The 27,769-nt window shown below is 44.9% G+C and overlaps 1 protein-coding gene across 2 annotated transcripts in view; it reads right to left on the bottom strand.

Annotated features, from left to right (window-relative positions):
- SLC24A3 (solute carrier family 24 member 3) overlaps positions 1–27,769 on the bottom strand; it is a 343,630-nt gene that overhangs the window by 67,737 nt on the left and 248,124 nt on the right. For both annotated transcript variants that reach the window (XM_038397467.2, XM_038397466.2), the window contains exon 6: positions 25,514–25,617. In XM_038397467.2, coding sequence (XP_038253395.2) covers positions 25,514–25,617 — 104 coding nt within the window. The remainder of the gene's footprint in view (positions 1–25,513; positions 25,618–27,769) is intronic.

The following is a 27,769-nucleotide window of genomic DNA, read 5'->3' as shown; positions in this document are numbered from 1 at the left end:
AAGATTACATAAGAAGCCATGCTGGCAGCCCAAACTCTGCTCTCAGGAGAGAGTTTAATCTAGTGGTTAAATGTAACCCATTGATTGGTTTGTACCTCACCCACAGAGGCTGTGAATCTGTTACTGCCTCAGCTGGTGCTGTGCCCTTTTTTAGCTCAAGCTGCAGCAGCTCGTGCTTTTAGCTCTGGAAGTCCCCAGTTCAGTGCCCAGCATGCTGGCCATGATGGCAGCCATGAGCCATCACATAAGCAATAAGACTGGAATCCATATGCTCTGAGTTCTATTCCTGACTCTTCTACTGACCAGCTAAGTGATCTTGGGAAAGTGCCTGGTCCACAGAATCCCTATCTGTACACCAGGGGTAACTATCCCCACCTCACATAGGGATGCTGTTAGGTTAAGTCATTAATGCGTGGAAAGTGCCTGGGGATCCTTGGACAGAAGGTGCTAGGCATAATATTATAGTTCTCTGAACCATTTTCTTAGTATTCATCTGCTGAGCAGCCTTTCCTTTGTCACAAACAATATGGTAGCTTCCTTTGCACTGTCCATTCTTTAATGTGACTAGAGTGACAGTTTTAATCTGCTTTGCACTTAGAGTGACTAGCAGGGCACTTTTCATTTAAAGAAAACTTTTAAAATCCACGATCTTTCAGGTGCCACAAGGACTCCTTGTTCTTTTTGCTGATACAGACTGACACGGCTACCCCTCTGAAAACTGTAAAACTGAGGCGCAGTCAGCAAAATGTTTCCTTACCTGACGCTATGGATAAAAGACAACGCTAGGCTCTCCCTGAAGGTGACTTAACTTGAGTGGCTAGATCACTGCTGTGGTATTCTTACAGACAGCTAATCGTTTGGGGTTGGACCACCTAACTTTGCTTGCACTGGAGTTGATTTCAGTGGGAGCAGAGTTAGGCCGGTACTGGGTGGTTTTGAAAATCCCAGGCTTGACCTGCAATAAGATGGAACAATGGCATGAGTGCTTTGGACATGTAGGGCCAGACTGTTCACTGTCTGCATGCCCCCATGTGCTACCAACTGTCCCATGCACAGCCTCCCATGCTGCTCCTCACTGGGCAGTGCAACTCCATACTGCCCCCAGCCCAGGGCTTTGTGCAACTGCATAATGAAGCCCTCAGCGTAGGTGAAGTTATTTTCTAAATACAATTAATTTATAAAGTCACCTCTCACTCATTCTTTACACTGATCGCCAGTATGATGCACGCAGAAGCAGTTGTAAACATAAAAGGAAAACGACCAAGAGAAAGCTTGCCATGTGGTGAAATGAACAGCAGTTGATTCCAGTAGATGCCATTGGATAGGAGGTGGTGCTGATTCTGGGTAAGAATATTATCCCATCTCCCACAATCCCCATCTCAGCCCACTTGGATGTCTTATCATTTACTATACGTTTGTACAGGGTCTAACATAAAGGGGCTGCGATCTGGTTGTCCTCTAGGCACTGCTGCACTATACATGTTTAATAAATAATAATAATATTTTTCCACTGTCCATGATGGAATAGCTCTTTTACACAAATTCCAGATTCAAGCCACTTCCATGCTGCTAATAGCAGGCAAAAATATAAAGGCAATTGTATCAACAAACGGGTTCTTAAGAAAAGATGAAGGAAAGTGTACCAGAGACATGCAGAAAGGGATATACTGAAAGGTTTGCTGCTGTTGTATCTCCATTGTGCCACACATCCACGCTGCAGTGGATACAGGAAAGGCGAGGGAACAAGTTAGAACGGCACACAGTAGGAAAGGAAAGAGGGCACTGCTGTGTCACATACTGCTAGCTCAGCTGTTCAGTACTCTTAATAAGCTCGTAATAAGCATTACAATGGTCTAAAGGAACCTCAGAAGCATAGAAGTTAGGATCATTCTTTGCACTTTTCCCTTTCCGATCTGAATTGCATGGGAGCAGTCAGTGAAGCTGCGTTTCTGCCACACAGCTGGAGGCCGAGGTCAGGTTTCTAAATGCTTTCTATGCTGCCTGACATATTGCTTGCTATCCATGGTAATTTACAAGCATTCCGAAGCCCTGCGATTTGCAGAGAGCACACACAGTATCAGTCTCTTTAATTAGCTGTGGCAAGATATAAATTGGGAATCTCCTTGCATGTTACTTCTGATTTGTGTGAGCTATTCTAGGAGCCAGGGATGTCCCTTTAAAGCTGGAGGGAGCTCCCTGTGGAAGACGGTGGCACGTCAGTGGCATGTCTGACCATCATGTTTCTTCAAATCTTTGATGGAAACTTCTAATCAGTCCTCGGATATTGTAATAGGATTTCATAGTGTTGAAAGTCAAAAGATTAATTGCTGGCCAGTGTCACCGTGAGGAATGAACTGAGATGGAGGTTCTGGGCCAGATTTTAAGGCAACTCAGGCTCACAGTTGTCCATTTAAAATGTGTGTCTGATTTAAATAAGAAGGGGCCTCTATCCAAGCTGTTGGCACCCCCGGTGCAAATGACAAGAATTCAATTAAATAGCACTTGTACCTCCTAACAGCCGGCAGAATCCAACAACACACAGAATTCCTCTCTCCAGGCAGATCCAAACCCCAGCCTCTGCAGCAGCCCATGTAAACAGACAGACATTGCAACCTGCCTTGAAGGTCAACAGACCAGAGCTATCCCGGAGCGGGGGTGGGGGAAACACAGAGATGAGGGTCAGGAAAACTTGTTTGAGAGCTGAGGGCATCTCGCTGAGAACCAGCCACCTGCCTGCTCTCTGAACAGAGGGGGAACCAGCTGATCGCAATTGTGGTATTGTGGTACGAGGAAAAAGGACTGCACATCCCAACACCACAACCGTGTATGCAAACTGAGTAACGGCATGCAAAAATGCACCTGCTTAACTGTTTGCCCATGCAGTTGCATTTAGTGCATAGTTAAATTAACCACAATGTGTGTCCATACCTCCTTTAGGAAGGGAATACTGTAATAGTATTGCTCAGCATTTACTGTGGATATCTGCTAATTCCCTTGAATTGCAGCAGTATTTAAAAAAAGGAGGACTTGTGGCACTTTAGAGACTAACAGATTTATTAGAGCATAAGCTTTTGTGAGCTACAGCTCACTAGACTAACACGGCTGCTACTCTGAAAGCAGTATTTAAGTTTTTACTTAAACAGCTGACTATACTCTTACTGCTTCAGACTGGCAGGGTTGGGCTTGACTGACAGACCTCTAAGAAGCCTAGGTCCTGTGGAAAGTGGTATCAACCAACCAGCACCTAAAGCCCTAACAAATCGAATTAAGCTACATAACATTATTCGCTCCTCAACCCATTTAAGAGTGTCTGTGCTGGGGGGCTGCACGAAGTTACCCAAATCGATTTAGACACTGATTGCGTTAAACTGGTGCAATTTCTGAGGGTAGAGAAAGCCCTACTTTGCATTAAAGTCTCAAGCCAAAGTCCAGTGGACACACTCCCATTAATTTCAGTGGGCATTGGATGAGGTCCCAAATCTGAATTACTGGTAGACCAAAACGAATCTGTCCCAGGGCCAGATTCAGAGAGGTAGAGTACAACTTGAATACCAGAGCTGGGCTCTGGGCAGCTCCATGGAGAGGGCGAAAGGAACTGTGACAATTGTATGCCTCCTTGGAGAGAAAAAATGGAATAAATAAATGGATTTTCCCATCCTCATTATTATTTGTGTTACCATAATGCCTAGTACCTCCAGTCCTACCCCAAGACCCCACTGAGCTAGGGGGTGTACAAACATGGAACAAAAAGGCGGTCCCATACCCCAAAGGGCTTACAATCTATGTGGCAGCAAATCTAGATTTGCCCTTGCCCGCCAGCAGTGCTTAGGAAGAGCTGAATTCTGATCCACAGGGGACGTGTCCCTTTGTATGGCCCTACAGAATCCTTCATATAGACACTGCAGCATGTCAAACTCCATATTAAAATGGGATACAGCTAAATCCCCCCATGAAGAAGCAAATGTTGTTAAAAAGCTGCATCATTTCATTATGCAAAAAGCCTTAAATCCTGTCCGGAAATCCTCCCTTTTTCTAGGGAGCATGGAATAAAATGTTAGACACAAGACTTTTCAAATCACTTTCAGGCAGGTCAGTAACTGACACAAGACCTGTTTAGTTTGATAACCATTCAGTTGCAATTGTATCGCAGCAGTTCTGACGTTGAGTGCGAGCAAAACTGCAATAACTTTGTCTTGGTTCTAGTTTTGTTTCTGCACAGATAATAGACAGTACATTGAGAAAGCATCATCTTTCTGATAGGTTTCAGGATCGTTAATTGCACTGGCAATAATAATTACTAATATTAGTGATGTTTAATTCTACTTACACCACACTAATATAAATGGCAGCTGTATTGGTGATAAACATCATTAACAGTCCTTAATGGCCTTACGCAAATCCAACCAACAGTCCAAAGATGAGAAATCACAGCTGCTCAGTGAATCCAAGCAGAAAATTAAAATATCTACATGAAATGATCGGTGCTTTTCCTGACAGCTATTTGTGAAAGAGGTAACGACTTGATTTGACTCAGTGATACAATATCTGCAAGAAGGCCAGGTCACTGTAAACTAAACTGTAATGTTAACAAATGTGATACGGTAGACTGCAATCTGACCTGTGCCCAAACTTATGCTGCAAAGCTCAAATTTGCAGCAGGTTTGCAAGCATTATTTTGGGTGGAAATCATGTGAAACTCCACTTTGCAGGCATTCCATGGAAAACCAGGCCAAATGGTTTCAGTCATTTCTGCTGAATTTTATTCGGCTTGTTCAAATCTGGCACTCCAGTTGTAACTTGGGGATTAAAACCAATACACGAAGGGGAACAAAATTAAAAAATTTCTTATGGATCCTTCAAACCATAACAAATGTCACAGAGTTTTACTTGCAAGGTGAAGCAAAGCCAAGTGCAATATCTCAGGGCCCTTTGCTCATCTCTCTTTACACACAAAGAAAGGCACCAATGAAACAACATTGTTGTCCAGAAAAGAGATGGAACCCCCCAAATACACACAGACGTACAGAATTGTCTCATGCCAGAGCTCTTACGTTTTCCTACGTATATGCAGCATGTTATACCCATGACAAATGAAAATAGAGAGAAGCCCAAACCAACCCCCTGGATTCATAGCATACTGGGATCCATCCGTTAATTACATGCTTTCGCTTGGTATTTAGGAAGAGTTGGAACCCCTAGAGTTGAACAGTTAGTGCACTATCACATTGTTCTGTTTTGCCCTCTAACCCCAGGGTTTAGCTCAGTGAAATGGAAGGGCAGCTACTAGTTGCAGAGACATTCTAATGCTTGGGTGCTATTTTATACCAATTAAATTATATTATGAAACTTCTGGATGTAGAACTGGAAAGTGTTAGTCATGCTGGCAAGTGTGTAAAAATGGGAAGGTGAATGGCACAAGGGGTTGGTTATGGTTTATTCATCGGTCTTATCTACTTATAGGGGGACCCCATTACCAGAGTAGTGTTCAGATACTGCACTTTACAATCTTTAATGTATTTATCCTCAATACCACCCTGTCAAGTAGGGCAATTCTATTAACCGCATTTTGCAGATGGGGAACTGAGATGCAGATTAAGGGACTAACCCAAAATCACACAGGAAGTCTATGAAAGAGCAGAGAATCAAAGCTCGAGCTCCCAATCCCCGGTATTGTGCCTTAGCTACTCGTTCACCCTTCCTTTCTAAAGCACTTATGCCTCAACAGAGACTTTTACCTTGGACCCTCAGATTAAAGGTCTGATGTGCTACCAACTGAGTTTACAGATACTCTCAGCGCTGGATCACCAAGTTGAATGAAGCCGAGATGTTTAGTGGCTGAAGATTATCATCTGCTGGCTGTTTGATACTGTACAATTCTCAGTGGTCCACACTATACGTGTCACTAGAAACTGCCTTATTGGCAGTCTCATTAGACAGAGACAAAAGATGGAACAGACACAGAAATAAAATTACTCTCCCTATCAGGGCAGAGGCACACTAATGGGGCAATGAAGGGAAACTGGCATTGAGAGAAACCTGGGAGTCTTGCCACTGACTTCAATGGAGCAGGGTTTCACCCACTCCCTCTCTTTTGTGATTATGTGGAGGGCTTCAGACCCAAGAGAGCCACAAAGGTATTTTTCAGGGCATTCTCAATTCGCTTCCAAAGGGCATTACCTACAGTTCTGTGCTTGACATTTATTATTCTAAGAATTCCTCGTTACATTCAGATAATTAAAGAGATTCCACTACCTGTCTCTTAATCACAATGTGTTATTTTATGAACAACTATATCTTAATTTAAGATAGTGACATCTTGTTATTAGTATTAAATTATACCGCAAATCTGCTTACAACTCACAGCAAGAAATGACTGCAGAAAGCCAGTATATCAATTACTTTGGGGGGTGGGTTAGCTGTGTTTTTAGGTGCAAGTCAATATACAGTCAATATATAACATACAGGGCAGGAAAGAGATGCCTGTAGTTAGCGTGTTAGTCCGGGACACAAGAGACCTAGGTTCATGTTCCTGCTCTACCACGGACGTCCCGCGTGACCGTGTGCAAGTCGTAGAGCAGCAGTGCCCAAACTTTTTCTGTCATGCCCCCCATTACCAGTGATGGAATCTGTCCATGCCCCCGCTCCATCACTGCACAGTTGGCTCAGCAGAAGAGTTTGGGGATGGGGAGGAGCTGGGGCTAGAGGCAGAGCTGGCCTGGGGGCAGAGAGGGAATGAGGGCACAGCTGTGCTGGAGCAGGGGGAGGATTGGTGCTATGGCTGGGGCCGGATTGTGGGCAGAGCAGGGGGTGGGGGGAGCAGAGCTGTGGCTGGATGGTGCTCCCTTCCCAACCCTCCGTGGGGGCTGGCCTGGGCCCTGCTGCGTGCCCCCCCAACATTCCTCTGCGCCCCCTAGGAGGGCGCACCCCACAGTTGGGACCACTGTTGTAGAGGCATGGAGCTTAAGGCCAGAAGGAACCACCAGATCATCTAGTCTGACCTCCTGTGTATCGTAGGTCACCAGCAGCAGCAGCACTACACCAAACATCTCTGTGCCTCTGTTCCCCATCGGTGCAATGGGGATAACAGCACTGCCCTATCTCCTGGGGTGCTGTGAGGATAAATACATTAAAGAGTCTGAGATGCTCAGATACTATGGTGCTGGCAGCCATAAGGACCTTATAGAGATACAGTTATTGAACTGGGGGGCCCAGATTCTGTTCTCACACCAGTTTTGTACTGGCATAACTCCACTAGTTTCAACAGTGTTCCTCCTGATTTACACTGAGGTAAATGAGAGGAGAATCAGGCCTGTGGGCTGTATGCCTGGGATCTAGCTGTTCAAGCCATCCTTTAGACAGTTCTATGGTACCAGGGCACCCACCTACACTAACTGCACTGTGTGAACCAAGTTCACCAACACTTCCCAGAGCCTGATGGTTAGGAGCTCAATTCTGCCCTCCTGCTTCGTGCTCAGCTCCCTCTGTTCTCAGAGAACTGACTCAAAGCCCCTAGAATTAATGGGGTCTGGTCTACACCGAAAACGTAGGGAGCCTGCCTTAGCCCCACTGCGCCGCCGACCAGGAGCCACTTGAGGTAAGTGCTGCCCAGCAGGAGCCTGCACCCCAACTCCCAGCCCTGAGCCCCTCCTGGAGCCAGCACACCATACCTCCTTCTGCACCCCAAACTCCTGCCCCATCCCTGAACCCCCTCCCAGATCCAGCACCCTGTCACCCCAAAACTCTACCCCAGCCCGGAGCTCCCTCCTGCATCCAAACTCCTTCCCAGAGCTTGCACCCCTCACCCCCTCCTGCATCCCAACCCCCTGCACCAGGCTCAGCCTGGAGTCTCCCCCACACACTCTGGCTCTAGCCCAGAGCCCGCACCCCATCCCGAACCCCAATCCCCTACCCCAGACCAGTGAAAGTGAGTGAGGGTGTGGGAGAGCGAGTGATAGAGAGGGGGATGGAGCGAGCGGGGCAGGGCTTTGGGGAAGGGGCAGGGCCTCGGGGAAGGGTCGGGGTAGATCCTGGGTTGCACTTAATTTCAAAAAGTGATCTTGTGTGTAAAAAGGTTGGAGACCACTGCCCTAACTGCATGGTTTTCATGGTACACCAGGAGGCATTTGGCATCAGCATCTTTTAGTCCAGAGGTGGGCAAACTACGGCCCACAGGACACATCCGGCCCACGGGACCGTCCTGCCTGGCCCTTGAGCTCCCGGCCGGGGAGGCTAGCCCCTGTCCCCCTTACTGTCACCCGTCCCCCGGTCTCAGCTCACTGTCCTGCCAGCGCTCTGGCCTGCTGCTCCTGCCGGGCAGTGTAGCGGCGTGGCTGGCTCCAGCCGGCCAGCGGGACTGCGAGCTCCTGCTGCTCTGAGCTGCATGGTAAGGGGGCAGGGCGTGGGGTTGGATAAGGGGCAGGGGATCCCGGGGGGAAGTCAGGGGACAGGGAGCAGGGAGCGGTTGGATGGGGCGGAGGTTCTGGGGAGGGGGCGGTCAGGGGACAGGGAGCGGGAGGATGATAGGTGTGGGAGTCCTGGGGGGGCCTGTCAGGGGGCGGGGGTGTGGATAGGGGGCGGGGCAGTCAGGGGACAGGGAGCAGGGGGGGTTGGATAGGGGGTGGGGTCCTGGGGGGTGGCTAGGGGCGGGGGTCCTGGGAGGGGGCGGTCAGGGGACAAGGAGCGGGGGGGGGTTGGATGGGTCGGAGGTTCTGAGGGGGGCAGTTGGGAGCGGGAAGTGGGAGGGGACAGATGGGGGCGTGGGCCAGGCTGTTTGGAGAGGCACAGCCTTCGCTACCCAGCCCTCCATACAGTTTTGCAATGCCAATGTGGCCCTCGGGCGAAAAAGTTGGCCCACCCCTGTTTCAGTCACTTTAGTTCACTCTCCTTCTTTCAGACTACCTGTCCACAGTATACAGATATATTTGCTTCTTCTATATCAATAGAATATCCCTGTGCTGAGCCTCAGTTCCCAACTGCATTGAATTTGAGAGGCTCAGGAGATGCACCATTAGCGGGGACAGCATAAGTGGGGGAAATGCCCCCCCCAACCACCTTGGATCCAGATGCCAGGGGGAGTTGTTCTGAGATACTATGCTCCGAGCTGACCCCCCCACCCAGCCTACCTGGGCTGGGAGCCCTGCCAACCTCCTCATGAGGATGGGGCCATAGTCTTGGAAGGCTGCAACAGGACTTCGATGGTTGCAGCGGCAGAGAGAGCAGCATGGGTAAGGGAGTTTCCCAGTCCATGCCCGCCCAGCCCCTAACCAGCCAATACCATCACATGTTGTCAAAGCCCAGGCCTTTGGACTTTTCCAGAGTCTGGTTAATGGGGGTTGGATTAGAGAGGGATACGAGGTGACCCTGGTGGGTGAGGAATACGGAGGGAGCCATGGAAAAGGGACACAAAGAAGAACCAAAGTGGGGAGAAAAATATTTAAATAGCAAATGTGCTAAAACATCAACAGGTAAGCATGGGATGGCAAGACCAGGGGTGGACATGGGAAAGGGGTTCTGCAAAAAACCGATATGACTGAAACAAACTGATACATAAAAATACAAAAAAAAAAAATAAAGTGGAAATTAGGTGATCAATATAAACGTAGGCAAGGACCAAACAAATACTGCAGATACTTATGCATGTGAGTAACTTAGGTATGTGAGTAGTCTCACTGGAGGTGGATCTGTGTTTAAGGGATTGTGCCCTCAGGGGCTGAGCTTCTATCATTCCACTTAGGACTTGATTATGCACCTCCTGCATTGAGCTGTGTGTCCATAACATCCACTAACTTCAATGGGAGCTGATGGGTTAGACACCTGACAGGGTCAAGCCCTTTAAGTCAATGGAACTTCGCTTGGTTGCAAGTATCTGCGGGACGGGCCCATCTGCCTTGATCCAAAGCCTACTCAGTCAAGGGAAAGTCCTCCTTTCAATTTTATGGGCTTTGGATCAGGCACTCAGCCTGCTGCTGGCCTTTTATTCTTTGCAGAATCCAATGGGAATTCCTGCTCCCTGGGTTGCATGTAATGATCAGCACAGAATGCCACCTTGATGTTGACTATTTCTCTGTGTATGTTCAGTTCTTTTAAGCAGCACTTGGTATTCTGCTAGGGTGGCAGCAATCTGTCTCTGTGACATGCTCAGATTGGAAACAGGGAGGATGCTAATTCCAACATCGCTTGGTAAACAAAATACTTTCCTCTTCGACTGACAGTTATAATCTCCAGCGAACTGCTCAGTTTAATGTAACTGTTCATCTAAAATTCCTGGAGCTTGTAGGTCCTTGTGCTGTGTATCAGGGAGGCCTCCTGAATCAAAGATGCATTCTCTGAAGGATTCACAGACAAGTTCAGAGAGATGTTGATATTTGGGAGATGAGTTGGCAAAGGGCAGTGTTTCCTAATCTTTTCAGGCAGCTGACCCCTTATTTGAAGCAATAATGTTTGCGATCCCTTTACAGTTACTGTAAGAGTAAAGTGTCTTGATGCTAACAATGATAAACCTATAGAATTGATTTGTGAGTGTGTTTCGAGAGGTTGACAGAAAGTATTTGACCTTGAAGGGTCTGGGTGTGTGGGGAGTGACATTTTCTTTGCTTTAGACCATAATAAAATTTTCAACATCTCGCCACTCCACCCACCCTCCATTGTCTTTCATGATCTCCCTGGCTGATAACACTGTTCTAGGGCAACAAATGATGAACTGAATACAGGGGCTTATGATTGAGAAGTTGACAGAACCTTCACAGACTGTCCCTATCCAAAATCATCTGTAATCTGCTATTGAGACGTTGACTCCCGCCTCCACTCTGCCAGTGATGCCAGCCTTCATGGTCCATGGGTTAACTTTTTCAATAAGTATCTACGCACTTTCTCTGAGGCCAGCTGCTATGCATGAGAGGAGCTCCCTGTGAACATCTGCAAGGCCACCTCGCTGTCCTCCTTCAAATCCTTCTTCTCCCATAAGCCTGCAAAACACTTGACAACTAATGGCCAGGCTGCTGGTTTGCTGAGACCACTGCCTATCATGCTGACCAGTATTGTCTCATTATTACCTTGTGCTCCCTGTTTGTTATAACCACTTGTTGTCTCTTGTCTTATACTTCCATTGTAAGCTCTTCAGGGCAGGGCCTGTATTTTTTGTTCTGTGTTTGTACAGTGCCTAGCACAATGGGGACCTGGTCCATGACTAGGGTTCCTAGGTGTGATTGCAAAAATAATAGACTTGACCTTCAAGAGAAGAGGATGAAGGGCCTGATCCTACCCCCGTTAAAGCGAATGAACAAACCTTCACATTGTGGTTCTAGATTAGAACTAGAAGCAAAGGCTCTGACACAACAAAGCACATAAGCCCATGCAGAAGTACCATGGGGGGGGGGGGCTGTTCTCAAGCAGTATGGGTAATTTGAGAAGATGTTTGCAGTGTTCTTGTAGCCATGTTGGTCCCAGGATGAGAGAGAGACAAAGTGGGTGAGGTAATACCTTTTATTGGACCAACTTTTGCTGGTGAGAGAGACAAGCTTTTGAGCTCCACAGACCTGAAGAACAACTCCGTGGAGCTGGAAAACGTATCTCTTTCAGCAGCTGAAGTTGGTTTTATAAGAGATATTACCTCACCCATCTCATCTCTCAAATTCAAGAAGAGTCAGATAAGCATAAAAATTCTTTTAGTGCTTATCCAAACTCCACATCTAGCCCTTTAGAGATTCTCCTCTTTAAGGAACAAGCTTGATGTTACCAGTTAAAAGGAACAGATTTCAGGGACACCTTTGACACAGCTTTCTCAATGTGCTAGAGTGGATGGGACAAAAGCAGCAGGGCGTTGTGTTGCACCTATAGAATTGGGAAAACAGTCATCTCCACTAGTTTTTGGTTCCAATAAAGACATTTTTTTGCCTGGCACAATTTCGGCAGAAATCAATAATGATTCCATTCCCATGGCTGCAATGCTTGTTGAACAGGGAGTGGAAGCTGAAGAGAAATCTAACCTGCCGGATCATTCGGCTTTGGTCTGACTGTTCTTTGTGAAGTCACCAGTGCCAAATCTCATGGGGGGAAAAACCTTGAGAAAAAGGAGCATTCTTGTGAAAATGCAACACCAAAAAGACTCTGTTGCATTTGCAGTTGGTGAATGTCCTTTTGGAGGGGCTGCTCAAGGGAGAAATATTGAGAAAACGCAATTCTAGAAAAGCAAAGAAAGAAGAAAAATCCAGCTCAACCATTTCAAGAGGTCAGTGTGGGTAAGAGATGGAAAGTACCACAGCATTCAGCAATATCTCTGTACAGCTAAAGGGCAACACGTAAAGGAAGTTGCAGCCGCAGCATCTCCTCCTTTCACCCTGCAGTATGTGATGCCAATTCAACTTTTAGCTCAATCTGCCCTGTGGTTTGAATTGTTGGGTACCCAGTGACACTACTGGAGGGTGGATAGCTAGCGGGCTCACTGCTTGGGTGCTTTCATACTGTGATGCTTTGTTTTTCAGACTCCTGTTTCAATGTATTTATATTAGATGATGACCCATAGTTCCGAAACCCTAGTGATACCTCCTTTCCTCTCTTTATGTTCTGCTGTGGCCCCCTTTAGATTTTTTCCCCCATGCTACAGTATATAATGAACAATATTGCTTTCTCTCTAGTCTTATGTTTTGCATTTAACTAAAATTTTGCATTTAAGTAAAATCATCAGGGCCAGATCCTCAGATGCTGTTAAGTGGTGTAGTTGTGCTAACTTTACTAGAGCTACATCGACTGATACCAGCTGAGGATCAGGCCCACAGATCTGACACAAAACAAAACTTTGCCCTATATTACCAGAACAGCACACAGTTGGTACATTAAGTATCCATAAACTACTGCTCCATGTCTATAAACCCTTTTCCAATACAAAAAAAATAAAATAAAATAAAATAAAATAAAATAAAATAAAAAAGTCAGAGGGAAAGAATCTCATAAATGCAATCACAAAAACAGAGGTCAATAGCTGGGCCAGTCTGAACTGCATAAGACAGTGAAATTAAAGCTTAAAAGATTAAGATGCATGCAGACTAACTGTATGAAAGAACAAAATATACAAAATTAGATTGCAAAATCCCAGTCTCTTCAATAAGCAGTATTCTCCCTGGTTATTAAATTCCTGTTCAGAGGTTCCTTTTCTTACTCTTCTTTATTTATAACACCTATTTCATGGGGAAAGTTTTCACATTTCCAGATATATCAAAGCACAATCTAGCTTACAACTTTTCAGAAGCATTCCTCAGTTATACATAAAAAGAAAAGGAGTACTTGTGGCACCTTTGTTAGTCTCTAAGGTGCCACAAGTACTCCTTTTCTTTTTGCGAATACCGACTAACACGGCTGCTACTCTGAAACCTGTCAGTTATACATGTTAATGATAGTTCAGACAATGGAAAACCCTCAGCATTCATTTTATTTATTCAGACAAAACTTGCCACTGAGGCGGAAATGTGGCCGACCCAAGGCACTTGATTTTGGCAATTGACAGCATCTGTCTCTTAGACACAATAATGAAAATTTACCGTTAGGTTGTGAGGAGTTTCAGTGAGAGAAAGACTAATAAGATTAATGCAATGAACTGGGCTACCTCTGAATGGAGCATTTGAAAGATTCTGGGTAAGTAGGCACTGCTTATCCACCTTAACAAATTAGGTAGTTCAACACAGTTATCTGAGAGAACCCTGGAGGAACAGGTATGACATCCGATGGCTGGAAGCTGAAGCTAGACAAATTTAGACTAGAAATACGATTCAAATTTTTAACAGTGAGGTTAATTAAGCATTGGAAAAACTTACCTAAGGATGTGGTGGATTCTCAATCAGATGGAATGTTAAAATCAAAACTGGATGCTTTTCTAAAAGATACGCTCTAGTTAAAACAGGAATTAATTCAATTCCTATAGTCTGTGTTATACAGGAGGTCAGACTAGATGATCACAATGGTCCCTTCTGGCCTGAGAGTCTATGAATCTATGAAATACCCACAATTAGAAAAACAATGTCACCGCTGAACAACCGGATAACAACTGTAGAATCTCCAGCACATGACTGCAACTGCAAGCCTCTAATGCCATTCAGAACACTCTCCTGTCTCATTATGGAGAAGGGTACAGTGATGTAACAAGAACCCAGCTGCTTGGTGCCTAGTTAACAAACGCAAGTTGTATGATATATGTAACAATTCTTCTACATATGACAACACCATGAGCTGTCTGTAGCTCATGCTATTACAACTGCTTTCTCTTTTTTGGGTGAATACTGAGGAACATCAGTAGACAGGCAATGAAGACCACAGCAAAGTTGCAGGTCAAGGTGGGGGAATCCCATTGAGACGCTCCCATTGAAGCGAATGGGTATAACTCCTAGTGGCGTTAATGCCAGCAGAGTTAGACCAATGCTATGTGCTTGCAAAAATTCCACACCAATCTAGCCAAGGATGAGGAGAGGGTGGGAGGAAGAAGGTAAGAAGGAGGCACAGGTCCACAGACGAGTGTACAGTGGAGGACAGTGGGGCTGAAAATAAGGTGTGGGTGGAATTATGGTGTGGAGCATCACATCGTCACATCTCTACAGATGTGACTGACAATCAAGGAATGATCCTAATTAAATCCACCAGCAGCTCAAAGGAAAGTCTCCCATTCTCACATCTCTGTCCTGCTGTACAACAAGCATCATCACGAAATGTTGCCTGATTTGTGTCTTAAGGGTGGAATTGATATCCTGCTTTCACCGCACACAATGTTCTCAGATTTCTCCCACTCCTCCTCATTTTCCCTCGTTCCCAAGTGTACAAATAAATCAGGCAGAGGCTAAATAAATAGTTTTCAGAGTAGCAGCCATGTTAGTCTATATTCGCAAAAAGAAAAGGAGTACTTGTGGCACCTTAGAGACTAACAAATTTATTAGAGCATAAGCTTTCGTGAGCTACAGCTCACTTCATCGGATCCATTTGGTGGAAAAAACAGAGGAGAGATTTATATACACACACACAGAGAACATGAAACAATGGGTTTATAATACACACTGTTAGGAGAGTGATCACTTAAGATAAGCCATCACTAGCAGCAGGGGGGGGAAAGGAGGAAAACCTTTCATGGTGACAAGCAAGGTAGGCTAATTCCAGCAGTTAACAAGAATATCAGAGGAACAGTGGGGGGTGGGGTGGGGGGGGAGAAATACCATGGGGAAATAGTTTTACTTTGTATAATGACTCATCCATTCCCAGTCTCTATTCAAGCCTAAGTTAATTGTATCCAGTTTGCAAATTAATTCCAATTCAGCAGTCTCTCGTTGGAGTCTGTTTTTGAAGCTTTTTTGTTGAAGTATAGCCACTCTTAGGTCTGTGATCGAGTGACCAGAGAGATTGAAGTGTTCTCCAACTGGTTTTTGAATGTTATAATTCTTGACGTCTGATTTGTGTCCATTCATTCTTTTACGTAGAGACTGTCCAGTTTGGCCAATGTACATGGCAGAGGGGCATTGCTGGCACATGATGGCATATATCACATTGGTAGATGCGCAGGTGAACGAGCCTCTGATAGTGTGGCTGATGTGAAATAAATAGTGTTAATGATACATGACTTTGAGATCTCTACAGCTGAAGCGGAATAGACATGAGCTCCTTGAGCTACAGAGACGACGAGGGAAACAGCTTCTCTGATACCCATCCTGCAGCATAGCTAGCACATTTGTGGAGCCATGCCACCGCGCCGTGAATTGAACCCGTGTAGGCACCTTGGAAAATGTATCTAGAACCCAGAGTGGTATAGCGCTGTCCAGACAAAGTCAGTCTCCCTCTGTGTTAGTGACAAACTACTTCAGTGATATTGTAGAGGTTCTAGGGAAGAAATAACGCAAAGTTTTCTGGGTGCATAATCCTCTTTCAGTCAATGGGATTGTGTCTGGTAACTCAAGGGTGTGAGTTTCTCTTTTGCCTCAAAATACATTTCCAAAATACATAGTGATTTTGGATGTGTCTGTTTTTCACTGCCCAAAGAGGCCTCATCTTCAGTGCGGGGCACGCAGCACTTTCTGAAATTCAGGCTCTGCTTTTGGGTGTGTCAGGTTGGGTGCTCAGAAACTAGTCACTTGTGCAAAACTTGGCCCTCGGGTAACAGGCCTGGGGAAATGTCACTGCTCATCAAAGTGAGAACAATATATACCCAAACCACCCCCAAGTGGGGTGGGGGACAAGCAGAATTTTCTTAAGGAACGGGCATGGGGGAAGGGCTGATTGGGGGGTTCCACCCTGGGGCTGAGCATGTGATGGGGTGGGGGAGGCATTTTTGAGACTCCCCGGGTTGTCGGATCAAACTGAAATTCTCGTTTAGCAACTGGTTTTGTGTCCAGTGTCTCTGAGGCAGTGGCCAGGCCCCCTCTGTGCTGCGGGCATGAGGGGCTCAGTGATGCACAGGGGGCACCCCCATCCCCAGGGCACAGATAGACACTCCCCCCACTGAATAGGAGTCCGGGGGGCTTCCTCTTCTAGGGATCATCATCTCCTCAAACCCCCCATTGCCCCTGAGCTCCCCTGCTGGATCAGCAGCCTGTAGGGCTCAAGCAGCTCCGTGTTGCAGATGTGGCCGCCCTTGCAGCCATGGAGGAAGCTCAGCAGCCTGGCCTCACTCAGCAGCTCCATGCTAGGCTGGGTCAGCCACGGGTGGGGCCCAGAGCACATGATCCTACAGACAGTCCCTGTGCCATGGAGCCACCCAGACTGCGGAGGGACCAGGAGCTGCTGGGGGGAGTGTGTGGGGGAACCCGGTGGGTTGAAGCTCTGGAGCAGGGGGTTCAAGCCCGAGACAGAGCTTTGCAGACCTGTTCCAGCCTCTGCCCTGAACCCTAGTTGTGTTGTAGGGCAGCCTTCCCTCCCCTCCCCTGCCCCCCAGTGATGGGCACTGAGCCCTGTGATCCCCCAGGGGTCAGTTCGGTCTTGGGGAGCAGGAAGCCTGGCTCCCGTTCTTGTATTATTACATCCCCCAGAAACTCCCTGGGCCTCTCCCTTCATTTCATCACCGCCCCTATGTACAATATTCTCACTGTTCTTAAATTATAATGGGTCAGATCACTCACTGGAAGAGAAAACTGACTCACTTTGAGGCGACCATATCTTACATTTCTGTTTTTCTAGAACACACCCTGGCTTGACTATCTCTGATGTACTCTAGCTCCACTTCTGCCCCGAAGTCTAAAAGAAACCAGCCAATTTTAGGGCCAGACGGGGAGAGATGACGCTTCTTTTGTACACCTATAAATATCAGTACACAGGCTGCATTTTCAAATTTTAGGTTTTGTTTTAAAAAGGGGCAAGGAGAGGAGGCAGGGGCATTATAAAGCCTAATATTAATAGAAATGTCTTTATGATTTTTAAAGTGTTCAGTGAAAGCAGTTTTGTTCATATTTATATCTCCTCCTTTCAGGGTTTGCAACTCAAAAATTGCAGCTCTGTGCTGGAAAATGAGAGCCACAAAGTGAATCTTCTTAGTCGCTGACATTGTTCAAGGTGCTCTGATTTCTAGTCCACCCAGTCCTTTCTGGTGGGCCAGAAATGAGCAAAGAGCACAATGCAATATTGAACATAGTTTTCATCTACAGTTGTGACTGAATTTTAGTGTAAGAATTGTTTTTTAAAAGTGCCCGTGACATTAATACTCAGTTATCTGGTAGGGCCTTGATGACATAATAAAACAAGGAAGAATTGGGTAGGCTAGAGATTCTATCCTTATCTGTTAAGCCCTAATTCTGTAAGCAATGGAAACCAATGGGAGAGTGCCAGATTGTGTCTTGATGGAGTCACTTGTGGAACTGGGGCCTTAGCTACCTTAGAAAATCCACGTTCAATACGTAAATAAAGAAAGCAAAAGGAAGTCTGTAGAATTATTGCACTGGCTTAGGATGTCAGTTGTTCACTCCCAAATGCTATTTTACACTAATAATTATATCTGAATATTCTACTATCCTATTCAAATTCCAAAAGCTCCCTCCTAAGTGAAGCATTTCTTCCTACTATCTTCTTGTTGCCTTTGTACCATGGAACCCTACCCCAGCCTTCTCCCATTATGGGACATCAGGCATGGCTTTTGAAGGGTGCTGTGGGGAGAACACAGCCAGCCTCTTTCCCCTACAGTAAAGTGCAGCCTCCGGGCAGAATAGGGACCATGACTAAGCTACTTCATAATAAATAATATAAAAGGCAGTGTTGCCTAGACCACAGCCTGAGACTCCGGAGACCTGGGTTCTAGTCCCATTTTTGCTACCGGCTTGCTGGGTAACCCTGAGTAAGTCATTTCATGGCTCTGTGTCTCAGTTTCCCTATCAGTAAAATAGGAGTAATGATACTACTCTCCTTTATAAAGTGCTTTGAGATCTACTAATGAAATAATAATCATTCCTAGGTCTTCTATTGTAATAGGTAAGGTGCTCAACTAATAGGCTAGCTACGATCCACTTTCCCCAAGGATAAAAAGCTGGTTACATTTTTTTTTATTTTCAAAATATTTTGTTGACATTAAAATAAAATAAAAAAATCCCCAAGAAAACTAACAAATTTCTAAATGTTTTTACCACTTTTTTGAGCAGCTTTAATCACAAGATCCTATAAACACATCTGGACAATCTTTTTCTAGATGTCTTTCATTCCAGCTCTGAAAAGACAGACAAATACGATACTTGATGACTTGCTAATTCTGGACTCCTTTTTGCAAATTTATTTCAGTTATAAAAATAAAGAGACAAGGTGAGTGAGGTGATCTTTTATTGGACCAGCTTCTGTTGATGAGAGAGACAAGCTTTTGAGCTTACACAGAGCTCTTCTTTAGGGCTGGGAATGTACTCAGTGTCATAGTTATAAAAATAGTCCTCTGAAAATAAACTCATTTCTCTGGGGTGAAATCAAAATAAGGCCTCATGCTGTGTGGCCAGACTCTGTCCTCAGAAGTGCACTACCCAGCAGCGCGAGCTGCATTCATGGAGCCACGGCAGAAGTTTGGTGCATATTGTCCATTATTTGTTTTGCAGTGGCATTGCACAACCATGTAACTAAGCGATGATCCCTGACCATGCCCGCCGACAGGTTGTGGGGGGAAGGAGGGAGGAGAAGGGGGCAATTGCCCAGGGGCCCGGGTGATTTAAAAGGGCCAGCCCCAGAGATGATACGACAGAACAGTCCCTGAACTCAGAAGACATCAGGGGCTGCATTTGTGCCTGACCTGTATAGAGAAGAGCGCTCCTTGAATCCTTCCCAACTTGTCCATCTCAAAGAGCCAGCCCGAATCTGGCCCATAGTATGGTATATCTCACTCTCTAAGCATATTCTGTTCATTGGTAAACCTAGACTGCAAGCTTACTTAGAGTGCATCCTGCTTGGGGTGGGGATTGTGACTCAGTTCGGTGTTTGTACAGCACCCAGCACAAGACGGGTCCTGGTCTACGACTTGGGCTCCTCGGTGCTATTGCAATAGAAATAACACATAATAGTAATAATAATAATAATAATATATAGGCTCCTACCTATGTTTTAGTGAAGATAAAATAACACATCCATTGTTGGAAAACAGTGCAGAAAAATAACTCACAGAGCACTTCCATGCCCACTGTGCAACATGATGACCTAGGAACCACCCTTACAGGGAACAGCTATGTGATCATTTCAAAGCTGTTGCCGCATCAGTGCTATAATTATGTAGGTTAGATCATGGCACCTCAGAGCCCAGATGGGCCATTAGCTGAAGAACCATCTTCCCTGAGATGTGCAGAGAGCCTTTTGCTCTGTGACTGGATTAGCAGCCCTGTACGTTTTATGTAAGGATTCTCGTTCAATTTACAACACAGCTGTTTGTTCAATTGCTTATGTGGGTCCTAAATTATGTCCCCCATCCCTCACAACAAACAAGAAATATCAGAGACTCCCTTAATCAAAGAGTTATGATTGGAAATGTCTCTCCAGTTTCTTTCCATTTAGCACCGTTACAAATTGCTCCCCCAAGGACTGCTGCATAGTTAAAAAAACAGTTCTGATTTCATCTAAGGCACTGAAGCGGCTGGGTCTCATGGATTTGCCATGTGCTATTGCATAATGATTCAGTAGGGGTTGCAATACACAGTCACACAACAACATTATGACGTCAATGGCACAATGCCAATTTATGCTAGCCAAAGATTTGATCCATTCATATTGGTCATTAGTTTTTGGTTGCTTCAATTACTCCACTGTCCTCTAAGTTCTTTCAAGGCTCCCATATCACTCCCTCGAAGATGAAGCTGACCAAGTCCCCGAAGAAGGAAACAATTAACCACTTTGTTTCCTGAATTCAACTTCATCAAGAATTATTAGCTTGTTATATAGTGCACAGCACAGACAAACTGCAGCTATGTATGCAAAGCATTTTATTGACTGACGATCAGCATATCCCCCGCCACACACACACACACACACACACACACACACACACACACACACACACACACACACATGTCCTGACTGCTCCTCGGCTGCATCTGAGGATCTGGGCCATGCTTCTTTGGCCCAAGAATTGTACAATGTAAATTAGATGCTACATGGGATGATGTAAGGAAAAGTTATCAGGAAAGTGAGAGGGAGGTTGACACACAACAACATATTCCTAATGGAAAGCTGGCTCTTCAAAGTGATGTGCCTGGCACTGAGGTAGCACTCAAGTGGTTACAATAACAAGCTGGAATAATGGTTGTTTCTAAATGCACACAGTCTCACTAAGAAAAACAGTAAAGAGGAAAAGGTGCTAGAAACCAGGAATAGTGCAATAAACCAAAATGCTGAAACTAAAGCAGCTTTTCCTAATTCGCAGCCTCACAGGGTCTATTATCCCACTGATGCAATTGTATAATATTGAGGTAAACAGCATAATCAGAGAGGATAGTTAAACTTTATGTCCATACTGGCTATTAACTGCCACAGTTGGAAAGGAATGTTGAGTAGGGATGGGTTAGTTGGTTAATTCCTGAATTTGAAGCTCACATGAACATTGTGGGACTGAAATTGGCATAGAAAAAACTGCCTTGTAAAGTTTTATTTCCCTCACTTAACATAAGCCATGTGAAGAGGCATCTGAGATGTGTGTGCTACAACACCAAAACCAAAAGTCTACTCTCCTTTTCTTCCGATACATATCGTCCATTCTGGAAGATCTTTGAGAATATACAGCATTTCATTATTGGACAAATCTGGGGAAACACTTAATTTTGGCCATGTTTACCACAAAATACTGTGTTCTTCAGCAGAAACTGAATCTGTATCCTTGGTCAAATTTACAAAGCCTTGCTTTACAAACTCTCCCTAACGTCAATGGAAGCAGAGTTAGGCCAAAGCTGAGCACTTTTCGAAATCCCATCCATTGACGTTCTACCCCAAATTCTCACGATCTGGAAATAATAGTTCGCTTTGCTACAGCCCCTTTCATGAGGATTTCAAAGTGCTTTGGAAGGTAATGGCCAGAACTCCTTCATGAACTAAGTGTAAACAAGTAGCCTTAGTGCCGCCCTGCAAGTGGCCCCTCACTTCAGTTTCTCTTTTTAGGTCCCCACTACCTCCATACGAACTTATCTTCCAATCCATCAACTGAGTTTATTAACTAACACTTAGCGCAACCAGTCCATAAGCAAATGTCCCCAAACATAGACCATATCCCCCAGCACTTGTATTCTTTAGAACCCAGCTTCAATCTCACCATCCCGGCATCTTTCACCACCACTGGACTCTTCAACCGTCCTCTTCTGTCCCTCTGCTAGGATTGCCGCCCCAGCCCTTCATTCTGGGGCACAACCCCGCTCTTACCAGCAGGAGTTCGCACAGCCACTCTGCTGGAAGCCTGTCGTGGTTCCAGTGGAGTCCAGCTTCCTGGCAAAGGGAAGTCAGCAGGGAACCCCCTCTGCAACTCCTCTTTCCTTCAGCCCTCTGCTCTGACTCTCCAGCTTAGAGCCAGCAGGCATCTCCCTCAGCCGCTGTTGCTGCTCCTCCTGTCTTCAGCCCTCTGGCCCTGGCTTGGGGATGCCAGCCAGCAAATCCCTCTTACTTCTCCCCTGCTTTCAGACCTCTCCCAGGAACCCCTTTTCTCTCTAGGAGCTGACATTTCCTGACTGACTCAATCTGCTCTAACACGCTTTCTCACCAGGCCTCATGTAGCGCCACTGCAGGCCCCACCCTCTTAATTGGCTCAGCACCTGGACAGGAAAAGGGGAACTGAGCCCAATTTCATTTAAGGGGCCAGCTACCCTGTTACAGTAAATATGGTTATACCTGCTCTCTTACAGATGAAAAAACTTAAGTAAACAAAGGTTGAAGGTCTAATTTTTAGAGATGTTTAAGGTGCTTATGTAACCCACACACCGTGGCACCGAGACCACTTAGAGAGAGATTAATGAGTTTGCTACAGGCTTAACTAAGGGCTATGTGGCTTTTAGCTCATGCGGTAGAGGCTCATGCACTAAGCTTCAGAGATCCCAGGTTCGATTCTGCCTGCCAATGACAGAGGTCTGTCAGTATTACAAGCTGGGGCTCGTCCAGGATTTCAACTGGAAAGTCTCTGAAGTTCGGGACGTGCTTCCTCAGCTAGGGGAAGTATGTAATCCACACACGGCTTGGGTGTGGTGTTCTGTCCCATCTAGTGGCACCGAGACCACTTAGAGAGAGATTAATGAGTCTGCTACAGCCTTCGCTAAGGCCCTATGGCTTTTAGCTCATGCATTTACCTCCAGAGGTCCCAGGTTCAATCCTGCCCACCAATGACTGGGGTCTGTCAGTGTTACACTTAACTTCTATTGAAATTAATGGGAGTTAGGCTCCTAAACACCTTTAAAAGAACAAGTAGAGCTCCACACTCCTAATTCTGTAGTCACTAGACCACACACAGAATAATTTAGTGCAGCCAAGTCCCTCCTGAACTTCTGAAATGTATCCAGTGTGGGAGGGTGGAGGAGAGTTGAGACAGTTATGAGAACATTTTGGTTCTAAGTTAGGTCTTTTTAAAAAATAATCCAAGGGGTTCCCAAAATAGTTCAATTTATTCTGGACTTTCAAACTTCTTTCCATCTAGAATTCTGGTTTGTGGTTGCATTTTCGGAATAGGTTTCACACTGCTGGACAACAATGCCAGGAAATACAGTGAGAAGAAATATTTGGTTGTTCCTAGGTCATCGTGTTGCACAGTTAATCTCCATCTGTTTGAATGTTGTTCATGGCAACCTGACTGAGAAAAATTCCTACTGATTAAAAGAGAACACCTCCAGGGAACATTGCTCAATGCCCTGGGAAAGCTTTGGTAATTAATAATTGGCCTGAATCATATGGGCTTTCACAGTACGAGTTACAATGGTGCCACTTAAACACTGAGCACACATAGCGAGTTTTAAACAGCATGTTCCTTCAGGGAATCCATCTACAGAACATGCCAGCTGCACAGCTTATCCACAAAATCTTTCCAATAGTGAAAATATCCAGTTTCATCTTGAAAAAAATGATAAAAGCTGGATTCCAAACTTTCTGGCGAAAACTCAAACTCCATGCTCACTTTCTCGTACTGATCCAGGTATCCAATCCCCTTCTCCCTGTCTGGTCTTTCAGAGTTAATTGACCCATTGCCTTGTATTGCCTGCACTATTGTTCTTCAGTTCCCATTTATATACAGGATCATACAGTGACATTTCAAAGACCACCTTAAAGAATATGAAAATATTTGGAATTTCTGCAAACTGCAATACTCAAGATATTTAATTACATAGAGTCAATCACCTGTCTAATTCAGACAGGAACTCAAATCTCACAACATAACTACTTTTAGTTCAGATGGATAATTCAGGAAATTGTAGGTAGTCTGACATGCACAAAGCATTTAAAACATGGGGTCACTAGCGTGTCTCAGTGAAAAGGCTGTAAATTTTTTTAATGTGGGCAAAATCTAGTGTGCCCCTATCTCATTCTCAAAAATGGCGGAACTGTTTTTGTTTAAATTAAAAACATAAATAATTAAAAAAACCAGCCTGAAGCAGATACCCAACATGGACATTTTCAACCCAAATGGTTACTGTTTGGAAATGTTATAAGCAACTGAAAACAGGGACTTGTAATGGAAAATGTCAGGCAACTTTAACAACGAGCATTGCTACCTGCAGAGGAGCAGGTAGGAAATTACTCTTGTCTTGAGCCAGGGAAGAATGTCAGATTTAAGAAGAATTTTTAAAATGAAACCATAGGGTTGCCTATGTATAATATTTCCAACTCCCTTAATGGTCTGAAACCTGTTTCATAAAGTCTGAATTGAATCTGTCTAGGTTTTTATAGTGCAGACACCCATCCTTCATGGGACAAAACAGAAGAAAACTCTGTCAAGACCATATGGCCAGGTCCTTAGCTGGTATAAAACAGCCTAGCTCCATGGACTTTGACAGAGATATGGTGATTTACACCACTTGAGGATCTGGCCCGATGATGTTTTTCTTTCCACCCTTTGAGTACAAGGTCTGATTGTATGAAAAGAACAAGACATTCTTTTAAATTATTATTAATTTAACTGGAGTGAGGTGCTGCAAGGCCATTGTGCTCTTGTTGCTGTGGGAAGAGACGTTTCTTCCCCTCTGATCTGAAAGAGGTGAGATCTGGGCTCATTTATTTCTGGTGGGATTGCATTCCATAGGCAAGGTCTTACTGCTGATAAAGCCTGTCCTCTCTGCCATAAACATTCCCAGTGTTTGCAGCTGTCATCTAAGATGCCACTACAGCTGACATGCAGCTGCTTATAAGATGTTGTTTGTAAGATATTTTCATCTCATTTTCTGCATTCCTTCTATAACTTCAGATTTGTTTTAGTGACTAGGATCTGACACACAGGATGTGATTATCAATATCTTTGTATGAAATGGTGAGAAACACAAAAGTTATCTGAAACCAATCCTCAAAGACCTTACTGGCTACTAATTCAGTCATGTCACAGCTGGTGACAGAGAAGCCTCAATTAGCCTGCACTAAATGAAGGGAAAGTGGGGGAAGAATATAAATAAAAGTGAAAACAGGGAAGAAAGGAAGGATGGCATATTTCAGTGGGTCACTATGTTCAACGAGTGCAAGCTCAAGCCCTAAAATATGCCTCACTTGCACCCTATTTCTTTTTTTCTTTTTACATGATGCTGGAGAATGGTCTTCAGACCTGCTGCTCCTTCCGCTAAAGTCGAGACTCAAAACTTCCAAGAAATGTAGCTTTTCCTCCCTTCTCCCTCATTTATTTCTGAACCAACTACTTCAGCAGCAGTATTGCTTACTCGCAGTTCCCTTCCATGCTGTTGCTGTTGTCCCCAAAGCTGTCTTCAGATCCCCAATTAAATAAAGCTCCCTTGTATTTTGCACACCCATATCTTCCCCCCTGCCATGAACGGAAACCTCAGTCTGCATGAACTGCTGACTTGCACTGGTATTTTGCTGGGATATACGGAGAACCAATGGAACTAAGAACCTTGTGGAACTTGTTAGTTGCTCTTACCTGTCCTGCAAAAAGGCCACACACGCCGATTATACAGAGAATGTTGAATACAGCAGAGCCAACAATGGTTCCGACTCCTACATCTCCTTTTGTGATAAAAACACCTGAAAAACAAGTTCAAGGCAAACCACTTAAGTCGGAAAGAACGGGGATCCTACTCCAAAAAACTGCACCCCATTGCTGTATACAGTAGAACCTCAGAGTTACAAACACCTCAGGAATGGAGGTTGTTCGTAACCCTGAAATGTTCATAACTCTGAACAAACATTATGGTTGTTCTTTCAAAAGTTTACAACAACTGAATAATGACTTAATACAGCTTTGAAACTTTACTATGCAGAAGAAAAACACTGCTTTTAACCATCTTCATTTAAATGAAACAAGTGAGCTGTAGCTCACAAAAGCTTATGCTCTAATAAATTTGTTAGTCTCTAAGGTGCCACAAGTACTCCTTTTCTTTTTAAGTACAGAAACATTTTCCTTACCTTGTCCAATCTTTTTTTAAACTTTCCCTTTATCTTTTTAATAATTTAGTTTAGTTTAGTACTGTACTGTCTTTGCATTTTTTTTTTTTTGGTCTCTGCTGCTGCCTGATTGCATACTTCCAGTTCCAAATGAGGTGTGCGGTTGATCAGTAAGTATGTAACTGGTGTTCATAACTCTGAGGTTCTACCGTAGTCATTTGCCTGATTCTGCCACTTTGACTCAAATTTAATAGGACAACTTGTGGAGGAAAGTTATAGGGTGAATAAAGAGGCACAATCTGGCTCTTTGATAGGATTAGTGAGAATGTGTTATCAAAAGTGCTACAATAATGGGTACCATAGAAATAAACATCAGCGAATAAAAAATAAGCAGCTAATGTCACCGGCTAACTACAAGTCTGTTGAAATTCAGCTGTTGCTAGCAGGGGATTGGAAGAGTTTCGCTGACCATTGTGGCCTGGGATTTTTTCCCCTCAAAACCATGCTACACAAGGGGGTCATTTTACCAAGCCGGGGACTATATTATAACACAGTAGTGACCTGACCATGTTGGAACATGGTCCCACCTGCACAGACAAATCACGTTGAAACCATCTTACAATGCTGACCCTTTTACTATAGCATGGTCCCCATTTTGGTCAATTTTAGGTGAATAGATTTTAAGTCCAGAAGGGATCACTGTGATCATGTAGTCTGACCTCTTGTATAATGCAGGCCATAGGACTTCCCTGAATGAATTCCAGTTTCAAGTCCAACAGCTGTGGTTTAATGAGAGCAGATCTTTTAGAGAAACATCCAACCTTGATTAAAATATTTCCAGTGATGGAGAATCTGCCACAACCTTTGGTAAGTTGCGCCAGTGGTTAATTACTCTCTTGCTGCACAGATGGGTATAAAGAGGGCTACACACTTCCCTCAACCCAGGTTGTTTATAGCATGATTCTCAGACCAAAATCCCTGTCCCCAGTGGTCAAAGGAACCACTACTAGGACTGTGCTAACAACAACAGTGGTGAAACTTGGTTGAAACGAGCAGGTTCTGCCGATTCTGAACCAATTGTGTAGAAGAAAGAAGCCTCTCACTCTTGAGCATTGCTGCAATAGGATAGTCCCCTATTTCGTGCCCCCCATAAGCTGAGTGCTGCTGTGAGGGAGCCCCTCAGATCCTCTGTTCTATACTGTGCTCATCAAGGTAGTATCTGAGCACCTTCCAGCAGTGCCTTAAGCAATATGGCTACACATCCTTCTCTCCTAAACTGAGCCTTCTGGTGGGATGAAGGACAATTTTTTAAAGCTCTCAACTAATCTCTCCCTATGAAGGTTTTGAATCCACAGCTTCAAAAGCCAGCAGCCTCCACCAGCCCTAATGGCATGCCCTTGTATGCATCACAGAGAGGGTCGGGAATTTCTCACCACGTTCTTGGAAGAGAAGGAGGGGCTGGTTGGTCATGCGGGAGAGCTGCTTGCATAGATCTCCAGTGCACACAGCTACACCTCTGTGCCCCTCATCCAAAACAAGACCAAACATAACCCCCCCCGCCGATCTGCACTCAAATTTCTATCTACACTGTAATCGAGATACGTAGCCCCTTGACACAGTTAAAAACATGGTTCTGTCTTGCAGTGTACATGGGACTGGCCCATTCTCGAACTGTGTTTCGTCATCTGTAATGGACACAAACATGGCTATTGTGTGTGTGTTGGTACAATTTAGCAGCGTGTTAATCTATTCACAGTGCACAGAGCCTGGATTATGCTTGGTGATGCACACT

This window comes from Dermochelys coriacea, chromosome 3, assembly GCF_009764565.3.
Source record: "Dermochelys coriacea isolate rDerCor1 chromosome 3, rDerCor1.pri.v4, whole genome shotgun sequence".
Lineage (NCBI taxonomy): Eukaryota > Metazoa > Chordata > Testudines > Dermochelyidae > Dermochelys > Dermochelys coriacea.
This window is presented reverse-complemented; position numbering and strand designations above follow the sequence as displayed.